This window comes from Polypterus senegalus, chromosome 13 (genome assembly GCF_016835505.1).
Source record: "Polypterus senegalus isolate Bchr_013 chromosome 13, ASM1683550v1, whole genome shotgun sequence".
Lineage (NCBI taxonomy): Eukaryota > Metazoa > Chordata > Cladistia > Polypteriformes > Polypteridae > Polypterus > Polypterus senegalus.
In genome coordinates, this window is record NC_053166.1 from 150695016 (window position 1) to 150713669 (window position 18654).

General features: G+C 40.3%; 1 protein-coding gene across 2 annotated transcripts in view; it reads left to right on the forward strand.

The window, feature by feature from the left end:
* Positions 1-3745: 3745 nt before the first annotated feature.
* flr (fleer) overlaps positions 3746-18654 on the forward strand; it is an 87570-nt gene continuing 72661 nt past the window's right edge. The window contains exons 1-3 of one of the 2 annotated variants that reach the window (XM_039775166.1): positions 3746-3924; positions 9863-9928; positions 18202-18411. In XM_039775166.1, coding sequence (XP_039631100.1) covers positions 3877-3924; positions 9863-9928; positions 18202-18411 — 324 coding nt within the window. In that variant the 5' untranslated portion in view covers positions 3746-3876. The remainder of the gene's footprint in view (positions 3925-9862; positions 9929-18201; positions 18412-18654) is intronic. The other variant, XM_039775167.1, reaches the window with a different exon arrangement.

An 18654-nucleotide genomic window follows, 5' to 3' on the forward strand; every position in this document is an offset into this window, starting at 1 on the left:
CTCCAGTCATTACCCGATACGCAAACTGGATTGGTTCCAGGTGGTCTATCATAAGAGGACTCATGTAGTTCAGGACCAGGCTCTCAAAGGTCTTCATGATGTGAGACGTGAGTGCCACTGGTCTGTAGTCATTAAGTGAAGAGACACCAGTTTTCTTTGGAACAGGAAGAATGCAGGATGTGGTCCGCAGCAGCCTTAGGGACAGCCTGACATAAACACCACAAAGTTGGTCAGCTCAGACCTTAAGAACTCGAGCACTGACTCCATTTGGTCCCATAGCTTTTCCAGTGTGTAGCTTTCTCTGTTGTCTCCTTGCTTGATCTTCAGTTATTGACTGTCCACACTGAAGGTCAGAGGTGGACTTGTCACTGGCCATTCCAGTTGATGTGGTAAGAGTTGTTGATGTATTAGGGATGGCGTGGGGAGACTGGTCATTGGAAGAAGGTGGCACTGGGAGGGAAAATGTATTAAAAAATTATTCTAAAGATAAAGATGGCTAAAGTCAAAAAGAGCAGTAACAGTCCTAGTGGGCCACTATAAAGGAGTACTGCCATTAGTTTAAAGGCATAATAACAAGACAGCCTGTCAAGAGGAGATTGGGCTCCTGTCAGAGTGGTGTCAGGACAATGACCTCTCTCTTTGAACGTCAGCAGAACTAAGGAGATGATCATTGATTTCAAGAAGGCAGCAGGTTAAATCACACCCCCATGTACATTTACGAGGCTGTGGAAAGAGTCAACAGTTTTAAATTCCTGAGGTTTACAATCATCAATGATCCTTAGGTGGAGAGAAAAAACACTACAGAGGTCACCAAAAAGAGACCCATCAGTGACTTTACTTTCTCTGACGTCTGAGGAAGGCCCAAATGTCTCCAGCAGTTCTCATCAACTTTTATAAATGTGCTGTGGGGTCCCCTTATGATAGGCTGCATGGTGTGCTGGCACTACGAACCGCAAGGCATTGCAGAGCTTGGTGAAATCAGCGTAGATCAGTGGTTCTCAAACTGTGGGGCAGGCCCCCCTAGGGGGGCGCGAAGATGTGAAAAAAGAAAACAAGAATCAAAAATATGAAAAATACATCTATTGAAACCAAAACAAATTAACTTAAACTACATTCTGATACTAGAAAAATAAATATAGAGTTAGATAAATGTTGATAAAAGTTAAGCAGGTATAATAAAATATGCATCTATGATATATCATTAATTAAAAAAGAACAAATTGGTATTAGTGGGCTCCTTTCAAATAAAACATTAGGGGGGTGCGATTAAAACTGTTATGAAAACTCGGGTCGCAAATACTTAAAGATTGAGAAATGCTGGCGTAGATCATCATTCACTCTTAAAAATAAAGGAGGCAGAATGGTTCTCAAAAGACCCATCCACAATAAGGTTCCTGAAATAACCTTTATTTATTGAGATCTGCAACAGGCTCCATACAGTAAATAAGCATGAATAGATGGTAACAGATTTCTGAAATACCAGTGATTTTTAAAGGATTCTCACTGCATACAATAACACAGGTAAGTTCAGAATTTCTTAATCTGTCAGTGCCCTGTTGGTATCATTCATGAACAATTTCAGGTTTCCTCTACATATGAGGAAGTTTTTTAAAGCACAAAGAACCAACTTCATATGCAAAGAACCCTTCCTAGAATTAAATTGTACTCAGTCAAGCAATGGCTTTATGAGGAACCACATTTAGAACCACATAGAACCACATACAGAACCAGGATTTTAAGAGTGTTGGCACACAGATACCAACTCTGCAGGACATATTTGCCAAGCACTGTCTGGGAAAGGTAAAACGAATCATAAATATGGTTATTAATAGATCACAGCATCGTCAGCAAAGTCAAGATCAGTGAATCTCTCTTTACCAACCGATGCTCCATCACCGATCCTAGGAAAATAACTTATATTTAGATTAGTTCAATCCTTCAATAGAGCGCCATTAACAACATGCACCGCCATAAGGTCCTTAACAGAGGACCAAAGATGCCAACATAGTGTCAAATATGTAAATGAAAAAGTATCATAAACCCAAAAGTACAAATAAACATAACATTCTCAAAACCACCTAATCCATATAAGGTTTGTAATAGGCTGGAGCCAGTCCTAAGAGCAACTGGCTGAATTTAGATTGCCCAGTTAACTTAATATGCATGTTTTGGGGGGTATAGATGGATAACCAGAGCACCCTGAGAAAGCCCCACACAGACGGAGTCAGGGAGAACTCCACACTTACAACCAGCTGGCATTGAATTTAATTCCAGATCACTGGATTGTGATGCCCCAGTGCTAACCACAGCACCACCATACATGCTGCTTTGAGCCTGAGGTGTACAGTATGGCTGACAGATGACAACAGGAGCTGGCTTGGTAAAGCCTTGTTCACACGGGCGTTAAAATCGAGCGTTTTTTTGCGTTCGTAGCGTCCGGTGAGCGCGGATCAAGCGCCGAGTGTTTTCTACATGTAGGAGTCAATGAGAGTGTTCACACGGGCTTTGGTGACGTGCGTTTGTCCGGCAGCGCGTTTATACGGCATCAAAAAAACGTTGCAAGCAGCTTTTTCTTGGCGTTCAAAACCCAACGAACGCAAGGAAACCGCTTCTAGTTCGTTTTCTGCGCGTTTATTTTACGCTTCGGAGGACCAGATATATATTTTCATATTGCTCATTTTATTTTATTGTCTCATGTAATTTGTAAACCATGAACCTATTAATTTAGGTTCTAATATAATATTTGATAACGATTATGTAAGGGGCAATCCATTAGGGGGGGGAGAGCATTTCAGTGCATAACACCGGTGTAAGCGCACACTCGACTACTGTTTCCTTACCTCAAAGTGACAAGTAGTCTCTCTTCGGGGCTAACACCAAGTCGCATATTGGTTGATCGGCGTGCAATGTGGCATTGCAGCAGCTGCAGCAGACAATCAAAAGTGGAAACCGACATCCGACAGTAATTAAAAAACTTGCGCGGAAATTTTCGCATTTCTTCATAAAGCACAAAAAAACTTCCTTTAACCCGACGTTGTGCAGTCAGAGGATGAACCCAGTAGCGGCGGCGATTTTTTCTCTCCCTACGTCGCCGTATTACGAGTATTTTTAAAATAAGAAGATTAATATCTAACGTAGCAAAATGGTCCATATTGAAATGAGGCACCTCAAATTAAACGACAAGGGCTTTCATATCCAGTTCCGACACTGCCTCCACAGGTTAACACACAAACTACAATTTGGGCTGCAGGCTGGCGTTAGACAGAGACAAACGAACGCCGGTGTAGAAGTCAATCGATCGCCACCACAAAATGCAACATAAACGTCTAGGACGTTCAGAGCAAGTTCGTTTATCCAAAAACTTAACGCCCGTGTGAACAAGGCCTAAGTGTTTGTGTGCATCCATGGCATGCTATGCAGGGGCCTGTCTCTCAACAGCAACAACATTAAAAAAGATAGATAGATAAGAAGGAAAGGCACTAAATAATACATAGATAGATAGATAGATAGATATGAAAGGCAGTATATAATAGATAGACAAATAGATATGCAAGGCAATATATAATAGATAGATAGATAGATAGATAGATAGATAGATAGATAGATAGATAGATAGATAGATAGATAGATGAAATAAAGCCGAGGTGCTGTAATTTAACATCCCTATTATAGATGGCAGCAAGAGACCACTGACAGCAGCGGCGTCGGTTAGCTATTCACTTCCGTTTGCCGGTGACTTTTTACTTTTACTTCCGGGTTGGTTGCCATGAGACATGAAGTAGCCTCAGAGACGCGGAGTAGCGACGTTGTTAAGAGGCGTTCGCATTAAACTTCACCTATGACCACTTAAAGTTACTCTTCAAACACAAATTGGCAATGTCGCAGATTAAAGACGGCGAGTTTACCGCCGTCATTTACAAACTGGTAAGATCTCTGAGTGGTTTAACGTTGGCGTGGGTCGCGGTGCTTTTTATGTCTTGTATACTTTAACAGTATGGCGCACTAATTCTCTGTTTTGTTATATTATAAATCAAATTACTAGGAAACTTATACCTAAAGGGTACGTCTTGAATGTGCAGTAATATTTGAAAACATTGCAGTCTTTAACAGCTTTAAACGTTCTTTAACACAACCGCTAGTTTTTCATGAATAATGATTATGAAAATCGGTATTATTAGTACATCAGATATTAAAGAACAGTAATAGCTTCATTTTTTTGAAACCAAACGTCAGGACAGTCCATGGAAAGCAGCTGTGGATTTTCAGCGTAACCGATCTGTTAATCCGAGGCACATTCATGCTTGCATATGTGACTCAGCCATAGTCTGCTATCTTGCTTTCTTGTTTCTGCGAAAAAAATGTAAATTGAAAAGTAACCAAGTGTAGGCAAATTACCTGTTCTCACTATTGTTTTGAAATATGTTGGTTCACATGCCCGCAGTTACCTCCTTGTCTAGGTCTATTCAGTTTTTCTAAACTAAAGGCAATCTGCATTGAACAGGCATACACTATTAGTCCAGTGAAAAGTTTTGACATACCCAAAAATTGCGATGTGTTTGATTTAAAAATACAGCCAAGACGTTGCTAGTGCTGCTAATCGCTATTACTGCTTGAAATTACTAATTTTTAATTTATTAGTCGCATATGACTGCAAAGCACCATTTTCTGCAGGCATACCTTAAGTGTCCTAATGGTCAACTTGCTTACCTTGTCCTTAATTAGTCTTGAGTATAAATGCTAAATGGTTATTGGAGAAACCTTTGTAATTGCAGTAGTACATCTGAAACCTGCTAATCTGTCCACTTGGAATTTCAAGACACTGACTGGTCTTGGTAAAGTTCAGTTCTGGGTTCAAAAAATCAAAGAGCTTTTTTAAGAAATGTTTCAGTCTATTGTTTTTATTTTTTGCAGAGTGAAAGTTATTGTTATAAGCAGGGCTGTGCCGTCGGAGACAATTTTGGGCACCTGGAGTCAGAGTCGGCAAAAATGTTCTGACTCCTAATAAATTTAAATTGTAATAAAACAAAAACACAGCAAGTTCAAATGTCCCATTTCACAAACAATAGTCATAATTAAGTACTTCTCTGATATAAGAATAAAGCCTAGTTCATAGCTGTGTTAACTACTAGTGTGAAGTTCAGATGAGCTATTATACATCCTGACATTCACATATTGTAATCTGGATAATAGTACATTACAAAAAGTGTTTTCATTTTACTTGAGATATAATGTGTTTAACAAATTAATTTTGAGTTTAAGCAAGTGTAATGTTGTAGGTCAGGGGTCCTCAATCCCAGTCCTGGAGAGCCGCAGTGGCTGCAGGTTTTTGTTCTGACCTGGTTGCTTAATTAGAAAGTAATTCTTGCCAATAAAGCACTAACAAGCTATGAAATTAAATTAACTCTGCTCTGTCAGGTCATTCTCATATCCTAGATTTTCTTTCCCTTTCTATCATGCAAATGATTTGAAGGCTAAAATGGACGAGTAATTCTCAGTCCTTCACTTTTTTCTCTTCATTTTTCTTCAAGTATTTAATTAAATCCAATCCAGTGCAGATAAATACACACAGGTGTAAATGTAAATAAGCTAAATGGAGAAATGCTGCTCTCTCTTGTCATTTGCATGTTATTGATAATAAGGAGCAAATAAAATAGCTGTTTAAGACAAAATTAAGCAATAAGGGCTCAAAATCACTAAAGTGAAGCAGAAGGGTTACTTTAGCAATAAGTGCTTTTTATTAAGCAACTGGGTTGGAGCAAAAACCTGCAGCCACTGCGGCTCTCCAGGACCGTGATTGAGGACCCCTGATGTAGGTGGAGGTGTTTGCTATGGCCTGATGTGTGTTTTAGGGGTTCTTGTCTTTTGTTTAAACTGGCCAATACGGTAGAGAGTCGGCTTCCTAGCCAGTAGCTCTGTAGTTAAATGATGTGTTTGTTGCCTTCCTTCAATCAACATGGAAGATACTTTAGCATATTAAATACAGAGGAGTCAGAGTCGTAGTCAGAAGTACCGGAAACTAAGGAGTCGGAGTCAAAGGATTTATCTACCGACTCCACAGCCCTGGTTATAAGTGACCAATTGGCAAGAAACAAAAAATTTCATATGAAAGGTGTCTGCTACCATGTTGCGATAAGAGGGCTCTAACCAGGCTAGAAACCGAGAAAGGCAATACTGGCCTAGTAGGCAGAGTTTCAAAGAAAAAGCCATATCTGAAACTGGCAAAAAGAAAAGGTCAATATGGACACAAGATCACATACACTGAATGGAAAGTGACTGGAAAAGCATGGAAACCAGGAGTTATCTTTTCTGTGTTACACATGGCACTGGCCTTTGGTTTGTATTTTAAGGAAGAAACCATCTGAGGACCTGTAAGGCGTTTGTTCCTCACACTACACACTCTGATGTCCTCCTTCTCTTGTGCAGTCGTTCATCTTGGCCTTCCCATTCTTTTCTGACCTGGTCAGATCCAGTTTGCCCTCTTCTCCCAAAACTGTAATAGACACCTTTGTACGAAATCTTCGGTTTCTTGGCAATCTATCGCATGGAATACCCTTCATTCTGCAATAAAATGAAAACTTCAGACAGACATGTTTCTTGAGAGAACTGGTTCATTTTGGACATTTTTCAACCCCGTACTTAACTTTTAATAATGTCAGTACCTTGCAACCAACGTGTTAATACAGTTTTAAAAAGGTTTCTCTAATAACCAATTAGCATTTACACATGGCAGATTGAGGATAAGCTGGCTGGTGGAAATGGGACTTTGCAGTCCTTTGTGAATTATACTGTACATTAAAACCAGTAATTTCAAACAGTAATAGCCATTAACAACACTAGCAATGACTTGGCTATATCTTTGAATCAATTTAATGGTATCTTGGCAAAAAAGGTCGCAACTTCTATCAAAAACATGAAAATTTCTGAGTGTTTCTTAACTTTTGACTGGTCGTATTGACTGTCATGCAGAAATCACTGGGCCTGGACCTTAACCTCGATCTTTGTCTTAATCAAAAGCTTATTATGAGTTATAATAATAATAATACATTTTATTTATACAAGGCGCCATTCTGAAAACTCAAGGACACCAAACAAACAAACAATAAATAAATAAATAAAAGAAACAATTATAAACAACTGAAAACATCAGAAAATATTTAAAATCAAACATAACCACTGTAATCATAAAGAAAAAGCCATTTTAAACAGATGCGTTTTGAGTTCACATTTGTAGGATGAATATGATTTGATATTTCTAAGCTCGGCAGGTAATGAATTCCAAAGTTTGGGAGCAGAACGGCTGAATGCTCTGCTCCCCATGGTGGTTAGACGGGCTAGAGGGACAGTCAGATGGATAGAGGAAGAGGATCTAAGGTTACGGGAGGGAATGGCAACATGAAGAAGGTCAGACAGATATGGAAGGGCGAGGTTATGAATGGCCTTAAATGTTAATAACAGAATCTTAAAATCAGTTTGAAACTTAATCGGGAGCCAATGGAGCTGCTGCAAGACCGGAGTAATATGGTGAATAGATGAGGTCCGAGTAATGATGCGTGCTGCAGAATTCTGGACTAACTGAAGCTTATGGAGAGATTTAATAGGGAGACCAAAGAGGAGTGAATTGCAGTAGTCCAGCTGAGCAGTAACAAGACTGTGAACAAGAATGGCAGTCGTATGAGGAGTGAGGGAGGGGCGAATGCGATTAATATTACGTAGGTGGAAGTAAGCAGACCGGGTTATGTTATTAAAGTGAGATTGGAAGGATAGAGTACTGTTGAGGATGACACCCAGACTCGACCTGAGGTGATGGGGAAACAACAGAGTTATCAATAATAAGAGAAAGATTATTGGTTTTAGATGATGATGATGATTTTGAACCAATGAGGAGAACCTCAGTTTTGTCACTGTTTAATTTAAGAAAATTCAAAGAGAACCAGGAGTTATGCCTAAAAGACCCCAAGAGTTGGAGGTTTTGGGCTACCAAAGCCATAATATTGAGATTTGTGTCCTTCATTTGGTAAGCAGTGACATTGGCTGCACAACATGGCTGAAAGGAAAAGAACAGCAGTGTGGGCACACATCATTGCAGCCAGGAAAGAACTGCGGCTATATCTGCTGACAGTGAAGCACATTGCATAGGCCGACTGATTGTTTTCATTGAAAATGCAGGTCATGCGTGACCAAAGAAATGGAGGTGCAGGCTACCACTGCCACATAATTGGGGCTTTGAATCTTTCTTGTGTAAAGTGGCGACATGGCCATGCAACTTGGCAGGTATTAAAAGAACCGTGGAGACATGTGCTGACAGTGAAGCACATTGCACCGGGCAACTACTTGTCTTCATTGCAAATGTGTCCATTACCATTAGAGCTTCACCCTCACCTGAGTGATGTGGCAACTGTATTTCATAAACAGCACATGAACAATCTTACTTTGAGGACCAGAAGTCCAAGTGTTTGCTAGTACAGTAAATAGTTTATTGAAAAAAACACTTAAGGCTTAATAAATCAACAAAAAAAAAACGTAATAATTATTCAAGTAAAGAAAAACTAAACCTCATATACAAAGGAATATTGAAAGACTACTTTTACAATAAGTGAATCAGTTAAAAAAGGGAGGTATTCTTCAGAGCAAAAATGTAACTCTTTGAAGGCTGAATATTTTTGCAAAAACCTCTTTTCTGAAAAGCACACAAAGCAATGGTTTCACACATAAACTAACATAAAACGTCCGTTGCTGTGTGATGTGTCTACTGTTGGCGCCTGTTTGGCGTCTCTGGCAGTAGCGGCTGTATGGGGGCAGCTTGATGGCCAGCCGGAATCTGTGGCTGGGTGGCTGCCTGGCTATCTTCGCACAGTGGTGGCAGTCATAGTGTGACACAATCTGGTTTGTATCTCTTGTCATTGTAAGTGGCGGTCCTCCAAGGCGAATGTTGCTGTAGGCGCATCAACTCCATGAATGCGCCGAGCGCCACAATCAGCTGAGGCTGGTACCTTACTTTCGTTTTCGTTTTCCATCTCCAGATCACTTCCATTAAAATTGGAGTTCGACAAGTCAGAGACCATTCTGGCGATAATGTGCAAAACGTTGTGCGCTGAGTGCTTTCCTTTGTGCATTCACTTTGCTCACTTGCCAGATGTCGATGCCTTTTTAGAGGTTGTTTGCTCCTCGCTACTCACACATGCGTAGGAAATTGAGGTCATATCAACAAAGCTAACTTTCCTTCTAGCACAGAGAGTCGAGCTAAAACGTAACGGTGAGTTTTGTCGCAGTTTACAGCTGATTACCGTCCTCTACCCCTGAATTTTGACAAAAGTCAACATCCGCCCTGAAAGAGTTAAATAAACAATAGTTAATCTGAAGAAAAGTACAAAGCAGGTGAACTCTCAAATGGATGACCTAAACAAAAGAATATTCTCAATTATACCTTCTTAACTTTTTAATCTTTATTTATTTTCAAATCATAGACACAGAGTGTAGTGCCTATTGCAGATTGGGTTGTCAAGTGACTTAAATTGGGGCTCGGGTTGCAGTCCTGATAGAAGCCCACTTGCAAGATTAGGAGGCCCCATCCCCTTAGGCTCAAGGAAAAGTAGAAGGCATCAGGCAAAATTAAACTGAAACAAAGGGGAGATCATTGAAAACTGTTGATGATAAAAGCTAATTAATGGAAACTGTTTAAAACTATGAGAAAGAAATGAACACAATGAAAACAATTCACAAAGAAAAAGAAAACCAATAACAAAACTAAACCTAGTAACCAAGTCCTAGCAAGAATCTGGAAATACATTTTTAATTTGGTATTTTTTGTTTGTCCCATCTGTGCCAATCTACTTAAGTATTATTACTTTTTTTTTTTTTACAGATAAAGGATGGACGACATGGGGAAGCAATCCAAATTTTGACTAATGAATTGCAGAAACAGTCTAAAGTAAGTGATTACTAAATCTGTCTTTCCAAGCATGTACGCCGTGTGATGCCTTGGAGCACACAGAAGGGAAGTCTCTTCAAGGGAGAATGTACAATTGAGGGAAAGTAATGATGTGAGGATGACAAATGTGTGTGTGGAGATGAAGCAGGGCTGAGGTGGTTTGGGCATGTGGAGCAAAAGGTAGAGAATGCCCAAGTGATAATGGAATAAGGACAGAAAAGACTGAAAGAATGAAAGTAGGAGGTAAAGGAGAAGAGAATAATTTTTCCAGCTTAGGTAGTTCATAAAGGAGACAGATGTGGGTGTGATTTGAAATGGTCCCTAGTTCCTTACTGTATGTGCCTCAAGTAATATATATATATTACTTGAGGCACATACAGTAAGGAACTAGGGACCATTTCAAATCACACCCACATCTTGAGGCACATACAGTAAGGAACTAGAGACCATTTCAAATCACACCCACATCTGTCTCCTTTATGAACTACCTAAGCTATATATATAAGTCAATGTGTATATGTATGTATGTTCCAGCATCACGTTACGAACGGCTGGAGCAATTTTCATGACACTTGGTACACATGTTTCTCATTGGTCAGTCGACTAAAAATACTGTAGGGTTGAATCAGCCCTAACACACCCCCTTTTGGGTAGGGTGGGGAGTGATCTTGGTGGTCTTGTATGCACATTATCATCCAGTTGACACTGTGAAAGACCACCAGAGGGTGAACTGGAGGTGACTGCCAGCATTCTTTATTTTTGAGTATCACCTCGCTCCTGTTGCTTTTGAAATTAAATAGAGTTGGCTGGTTCAGAGTGTCACCTGGATGATAACATACATACAAGACCGCAAGACAAGTACATTAGTGAGTCTTCATTGTTTGTTTATTTATTTTTATTTTTAAAGTTGTGTTTTGTTTTTTATTTTTTTATTATATTTTTCTCAAACAATTTTAAAAAAACTCTTATTTTTCCTCCCGGGCAGCGCTGAGTATTTCAGCTAGTGCATTATTAAAACTGATCAAATGATAAGCTACTGTAATGGAATTCTGTTTCTGAAGTTGTTTAACAGTTTATTTTTTATTTGTTTCTGTCCTTAGTGGCTTAGCATTTAGCGCAGCTGCCTTATTGCTCTATGCAACTTTATTATTCTGGACCCACACAATGTCTGTGTTGAGTTTGCATGTTCTTCCATATTTGTGTGTGTGTTTGCTCTGTGTTTGTATGCTCTGATTTTCATTCTACTTCCGAAAGAAATAAAACCCAGTTTAACTGGAGACTCTAAATTGGCCTTGTGTGAATGTGTGTGTATGTGGCTAGGATTTAACTGAATTTTCCCTGTCATAGATTTGTGCCCCATTCAGGACTGGTCCTAACATTGTGCCAGTTGCTTCCAGGATAGGCTCAGTTTCACTGGACAAAGTCGAGGACAGAGTATGAATTGATCAATTTGTTGTTAAAGATTAACACCGCGTATGTTTTAAGCTGTACATTTGATTCACCCCAAAGGTTTTTAAAAAATTCCACAACCTCCACGTGACCTCATATGTTTATCCACCGGATCCTTTTGTGGTTGTTATTTTTGGAAATGTAACCATGATTAACCAAATTATCTTTAAATCATAGAAGGAAAACCAAAGTTATTTGTGTCTTGGCACTTACAATATGCAGTTCCTCTCTCCCCCCCCCATACAACAGTTGCCCATATTTTAAAATCTTACTCCTTCAGGTTAGAATCGGAGTGCAGTGATCCTTGCAATTGTCACATTTTTCTAAAGCAGACCCTTTTGTTTGATCTCAACTTGAAAGTGTGTTTAAAGTTCTGGTGTAAGTCTCCTTAAAACCGTTAACACAACTTGTAATCTTTGGGCTGGAAAGAATCTTTAAATGACAGTGCACTGACATTTAACATTTTTTTAGTCCAATGCTTAAGGGAAGAAAAATTCTTTTATGTTAAACTGAAGCACATCTTAATCAAAAAGTGGCTCCATCCATCCGCTTGGAACAATACACTTTCTACCGCTAAGGGCAGGGTAGCGGTTTTAAATTTATTCTGTCTGTAATTCCAACGATTCATCAATGTTAGGTGGGACAGCATAGTCGCCTTGTGGTTTGCATAGCTGCTTTATGGATCCAGCATTCTGGGTTTGAATTCTGTGTATGCACTTTGTCTGTCTGGACTTTACACGTCCTCTGCATGACTCCTTCAGTTTTACTCGTACATCCCAAGTAACCAATCTGGCAGTTCCTGTGTGAGAGGATTTTGCAGTGTAGTGGCTCCACCTCCAGAGCTGCTTTCTGCCTTGTGCCCATTTGTTCCCCACAACCCTAAATTGTCTTAAATGGGTTTGAGAATGATCTGTTATCAATGTAAAATGAATTTCCAACTAATTTTATTTCCTTTTTTTGGGATTTCATGATTTTTTTTTTCACTTCTTTCAGAGCTGTTTTATTTTGGCCATCTCCAAAACATCTTTGACTACTGTATCCAGGTCTAGTTTAACATTTCAGTCTAGATCCCTTCCATCATTAGAGCTTCATTATAGAAATGTATTGTCTAAGCCAGTGGTTCCAAAACTTGGTCCTGGGGACCCACTGTGGCTCCAGGTTTTTGTTCCAACCACCTATAGTTTTTCACTGGACTCTTAGCCTATAATTAAGTGAGTCATTATTTCCCAGTTTCTGTGTTTTGGAGTCAACATAGAAATTACAAACATAGTTTGGTAGATTTTTATTAAAGTGTAATAAGCAGTTATATGAGGAATATGTAGTTTTTTTTAATCGTTAACAGTATTTTTCAACCTAATTTTCCTTCTGCTTTTCCAGGTGTTCTGGTTATTTAATTGATTATTTACTAATTAGCATGTCTGACAATGAAGTCGTTGCAGCTTTCATCATCCTGGGTGTCTGCTCTAGGTTAGGAGCACGCGCTGATACAGTGCATTGCTGCACCCACCACATGATGAGCCAACTCAAGATCCCAGATTGGTACCTGAGTTTAGCCATGCAATGACACCTCAGCACCACACAAGTTCAGATGGAATGGAACCAGTATGAGGTTTTTTATGGTGGCCGTTGTGCCAATTCTGCCACCAACCCCCAGGTTTTTTCCCCTGCAGGTTGGAAGGCCTACATGCAGGCCAGGATGCCGATTAATGTCATACCCAGGACGGAGCAATTGTAGGTTCAGGGCCTTACTCGGGGGCTCAACGAAGTAGAGTCACTTTTGGCGTTTACGGTATTCGAACCGTTAACCTATTAAGTGCCAGGGCAAATCCGTAGCCTTGGGGCTCATTCATACTTCACGCTCAGAACGCGTACGCATCATGGCTGCCACGCGTTCCCAAAGTTCATTTTACGTGTCTTTTGAGCAGGCCCTCAGAAATTAACGCGGCGCGTGCACGACTTGCAGTACCAGCAAAAAGTTGGGGGGCGCAATGTGCTAAAAGTTGGAATGTGACATCAGTGTCTCCGTTTACTACCTATATGTGACAGAGAGCGCTATGCGGATCCTACGAGATCGGTGTTCACGCTTCGATGTTTGATGAGTGGTTCGATGTGGTGAAGCAAAATGCCGACATACAGATGCATTTGTGGTGCTTTGATGTTCAAGCATCGCATATTCCTGATCTAATGACACGATAAGTTTTAAAAGTCTCACATACCATCTTTTGTGCCGTCTTTATTTCTGGGGCTTCCTTCTGACCTGACAGCAGCAATCGCCACACACAGAACACATTACATTTATGAGATTCCAACTCTCTGCATATTTAGAATCTTTAGATTTATACTTGATATCACTTTCATGATGAAATGCATTAAAGTATGTATATTATATTTTACAGATAAATCGTTAATTTAACTTAAATAATGAATACTGTTAATAATTACACACATGGGGGTGACATGGTGGCGGAGCAGGAGCGCTTCTGTCTGGCTGATATTCCCTGCCTGGAGTTTGCATGTTTTCCTGCTGGGTTTCTACAGTGTGCTCCGGTTTCCTTCCAAAGGTATGCAGAGTTGGTTACACTAAAATGACGCTAGTGTATGTGAGCGCTTGTATTCACCTTGCAATAAGCTGATGTCCCGTCCAGGGATTGTTTCTGCCTCGTGCCCAATGCTTGCTGGAAGAGGCTCATCCCTGGATTGACGGATTTAATCAATATTCTTTTCAGAGATATTGTGGCAAGGTGTCATCGGAATTTAACGGGTGTTCCAGGCAATTCACAACACCGAAGCCGAACCTGTTCTCACCGTGATAATATCTTGCACTGCCACCTGGTGGATTCTTCCAGATTTACGTAAGGTACACGCGCAAGTATGAACAGTAAAACGCTTGTGTAACAGGAGCTTCCCCTTGAGAGTGTGTCACATTGCGTGAAGTGTAAACCCGGTCTTACAGCCAACACTCCACCCCAAGTGTCTGCTCTGCTGGTTGTAATAGTCACTACTAGGTTTAAATGAAGGGAGCAAACTATGCAGGAAAAAGGGGAAAATAATAGGAAAACAATAAAAGAGTTACAGTTTGATAAAAAAATAGAAATATTTCTAAATGTCTTATAAATGTAAAAACCATACTGTTGCATGTTTCTGTTTGCAGAAGAAGAGAAGAGTAAAAAAGACCAGCTAATTAAATGAGATCAGTTGTTATTGATTTCTAGGCTGACCCGCCTTTTAAGGCGACCGACTTTTAAGTTTGACCACTTCTTAAGGCAATTCAATATGTAGATCAATTTGATATTTTATACAAACTCATTAATTTGGTTATATTGCATTTGAGCGCTGTTACTTTAATACTCGTAGTTTCTGTTATTTTTGTGATGAAATTTTAACTTTTTTTCTATATTGAGGTCGCCCTTTTGAACCCCCCTGATATTTACTACGCGGTGAGGCATTTGTACTCCATCAACATTAATTATTTCCAGAGACATAATCTTGTCTGTTTTTCCAGCGCATCGCGCACAAAAGCAAGGGAACGATGGGAGCACCAGAACTCTGCTCACATCATGTCGCCTGCCGCAAGCTGCAAGTAGTAAGTCTGTGATAAGCGGAATACCGCTACGCTTTCCACTCACGGGACGGAAGGACAATCCCGCCCGCTTTTATATAGTACGAAAGAAGAAGAAGATATCACACAGTCTGGAGTAGAAAATCATCTTTTACCTTGAAAAACGAAACTACAGATCCCATCGTGCATTGCAAAATGGACGGGGCGTGTGTGAAACTCTGCGCCTGCGTAGCACTCACGAGACGGAAGGACTCCCGACCGCTTTTATATAGAAGGATTCTCACTGATTGTGAATCTGGTTGGAACAAAAACCTGCAGCCGCACTGGGTCTCCAGGATGGAGTTTGGGAACAACTGGCCTAAGCCCTTTGTATTGTCGATGGATAGAACAGATACCTCTATCAGTCGTGTCACTAATTCATTGTCAGTTCTCCATATGTTCTTTTCAGATGCTATGTGAGTCACTGTAGCCGCCGATGTATAAGGCGAAGTCAGGCACGGGTAAGACGTGTGTCAGAGAAATCTTACAGTCCAAAAGTTTGTTTTAAAATATTTAGTGAAAGTTAAAAGCAATCCACACAAGAATAAAAAGAAAAATAGTTACACATGTAGAATAAAGGCAAAAAAAAGGAAAAAATGTATCTTCTATAAACAGCTTTTCTTGAGAAACTTTGTATAAAACTTTGTAGAAATAAGTATATTTCTATACTTAAACATTCTTTATTTCTTTCTATACTTAAAGGTTCTTAATTTCTTCTTCTGTATGCCTTAAACATGCGGTTCAACACTTAAATCTTTTATTTTACGGGTTACTTCACACTCAAAAGGCCCGTAAGGCCGTTGGCACATAGACATGTGCCCAGGCATGGTCACGTGCACAAGCACGAACGTGAACACAAACAAGAACACGGTTATAAACCGTATGCCTCTGTACCTTACACAAGGCAAGGCTAGACACTAACTGGAGAACAATTGTTCATTCAAAGCTGTTAGAAAATGACAGGAAAATACCAACTCAATTCTAATCGCGGGTTTTGTAGGAACCTCCTATATTATGCATTATCATTTAGTAAAATATTCATGAATTTTATAGAACTAGGAAAATGGCTCTTACAGTCACCGTTATTCATGTAGTGTCAACCTCCAAGAGGGTAGGCACCGAGCAGGACATGCCTCTCTTGCTGTTTGTCGTCCGCTCCTCTTGCAGTTGTATTGATGTTAATAACTGTCCAATTTCTGATATCATCTGTCCACCTCCTTCTCTGTCTTCCCCCTACTCCGTAACATCCATGAATTATGTCCTTCTCTAAACACACTTGTTTCCTCATCATGTTCTCTGTCCTAAGCAGCTGATGTCTTCGCTGTTATACTTGCTATGAAACTCATTAATTTGTTTTGTGCTCCTCCCAGGAAACTCTGATCAATCTATGATAGCACTACATCTCAAAAGCTTCTAACTGCCGTTGGTCATCCTTCCTCAGCGTCCAACCTTCACATCCATATATTGCAATCAGTCATACAAGCGTTTGTAATAACAACATTTATTTCTGTCGGAAGTTTTCATACAGATGATGTAGTCATGTGGTGGCTTGTTTTGTGTGTCATTATTGTTTGGCTGCTAATTAAGGGAATAAGAAATAGCTAAGGGGCCTGAGTCAGAGTCACGTTAATTAAAATGAAGGCAAAAGAAGTTAATTAGCAGCACAAACTGGTCACTAATTAAGAAGATGGTGTGGAAAGGCTCGGACCTGACACACAAAGGCAGGCACAGAATGTCTTAAATTAAACACACGTTTAATTGTAACCCCCCCAGTACAGTAATCACCAACACACAGTCCTTTAGACTTCTTCTTCTTCTCTCTATCGCCTCCAACTCCTCCCAGGCAAGCTCTATCCACTTCCACCTGACACTGTCTCCCTTGTCTTGAGTGAGGCAGCCTCTTTCATACGTCACCCGGATGTGCTCCAGGTGCTTCCTGATCTTCTCCCAGCAGCACTTCCTGGTGTGGCGGAAGTGCTGCTCTTGCACCTGGAAGCTCTCGGGGCATACCTGGAATCTTCTTCCGGCAGCACTTCCTGGTGTGGCGGAAGTGCTGCCTTCCAGGGCTCCATAAGTATCAGGGTGCCCCTTGGCGGTGACCAACAGGCCCCTACCGGCTCCCGTGGCCCACATGCAGACCAGGGCAGCTGCCCTCTCGTGGCCTGAGGAAGGTATTGCTCCTCTCCGGGACCCTCCAGGCGACCCCGCTGGGCAGGACCCCTAGCCATCCAACACAATGGTTAGAATGAAAGCCTGCAGCCACTGTGGACCACCAGTAATGGAGTTCTACACCCCTGTTCTCAAGTCATTAAGGTTACTTAAGGTAGGCCCCAGGTGGTATGGATGTGTAGTTTAATGAATTGGCATCCAATACAGAGTTGGTTTTTGCTCTGTGCTTGAAGTTCCTAGCATATGTTTTAAGACGTTGTGATCCTGAATTGAAACGAGCAGACTCAAAGTGGATGGATGGATGGATGCATTTTACATTTGGCCAAATATGTGAATGTGCACTGTAATGGACTATGATTTTCGGTATCTATTGCATATTTTCTTTTTAATACTACAGCATCAGCAGCGTTTCAAAAGCAACAGTCTATCTTTTTGCTAAATCCTTTCTCCTCTCCACCAGTCCATGCTGTGAACGATCCCCTTTTCATTGTAGGGTAGGAGCCTGCTCTGGTTCTGCACTGTGTGCATTAAGGTACATCCAAGTTTTGGAATGGCTTTTTGTTTCCCATTCTGTGTTTTCAAGTTTTTGTTTTTTTTTTTTTTTTACCACATCCATTTTGGTTCTAGTCCAGTCAAATACAACATCATTACTTTGGTTTTGAACTCCCTTGAATCTGAAAACCTCCAAGAAGTAAAAACGTTTAAAAGTTTTGGCAAAAGGACAAAATGGAAAAGCACGCCAAGACATCTCAAGTTGGATCTTACTTCAGAAGAACTGAACAGACTGCTCTGCTGTAAACAGTCAAAATAAGCCTAAGTATTTTGACTTTTATTAAGAAGGGTTAAGAGCAAATAAAGTGCCAGTCTGCCTGTTGCAAAAGATGTCAAGCTGTCCAGAACCTTAAAATTCTTAAATAAATAAGAATCCTACTATAGTGCTGAACTTTTACCTAATGAAAAATTACATTCATGTGTATATCATTTGTTACCTTTATAGCACAGTACATTATTTCCTACTCTTATCTTCTGTTCATCGTGTTTCTTCATTGTGCCTCAGTCCAGGGCTGCCCTTTCCCTCCTGGGTTATTGTTACTACCACGTTCAAGACTTCTTCAATGCAGCCGACTGTTATGAGCAGCTCACACAGATCCATCCAGAAGTGGAGGAGTACAAATTCTATTACGCCCAATCTTTGTATAAAGCCTGTAACTACTCAGAAGCTATGAAGGCAACATTCCTCCTGGACAGTCCAGCCTATCACACCAAAGTAAGTCAAACATTACAAATACAAATTATAATCAACTACTGAATGTTGCATTGCAGTATCCAGACTTGTGGTGCTTTTGAAAATATTATGTTAGTTGTGTATTATTTGAGAGAACATGTATGTTAGTGTTAGTTTTATATAGTATATTCTATGGGAGAGTGACAAAGTAGTTAGTATGCTGGTTCGAAGGAACCTGATCATTGTCTCTGTTGGGTTTGCATATTGTCCATGTGGGCTTTCTCT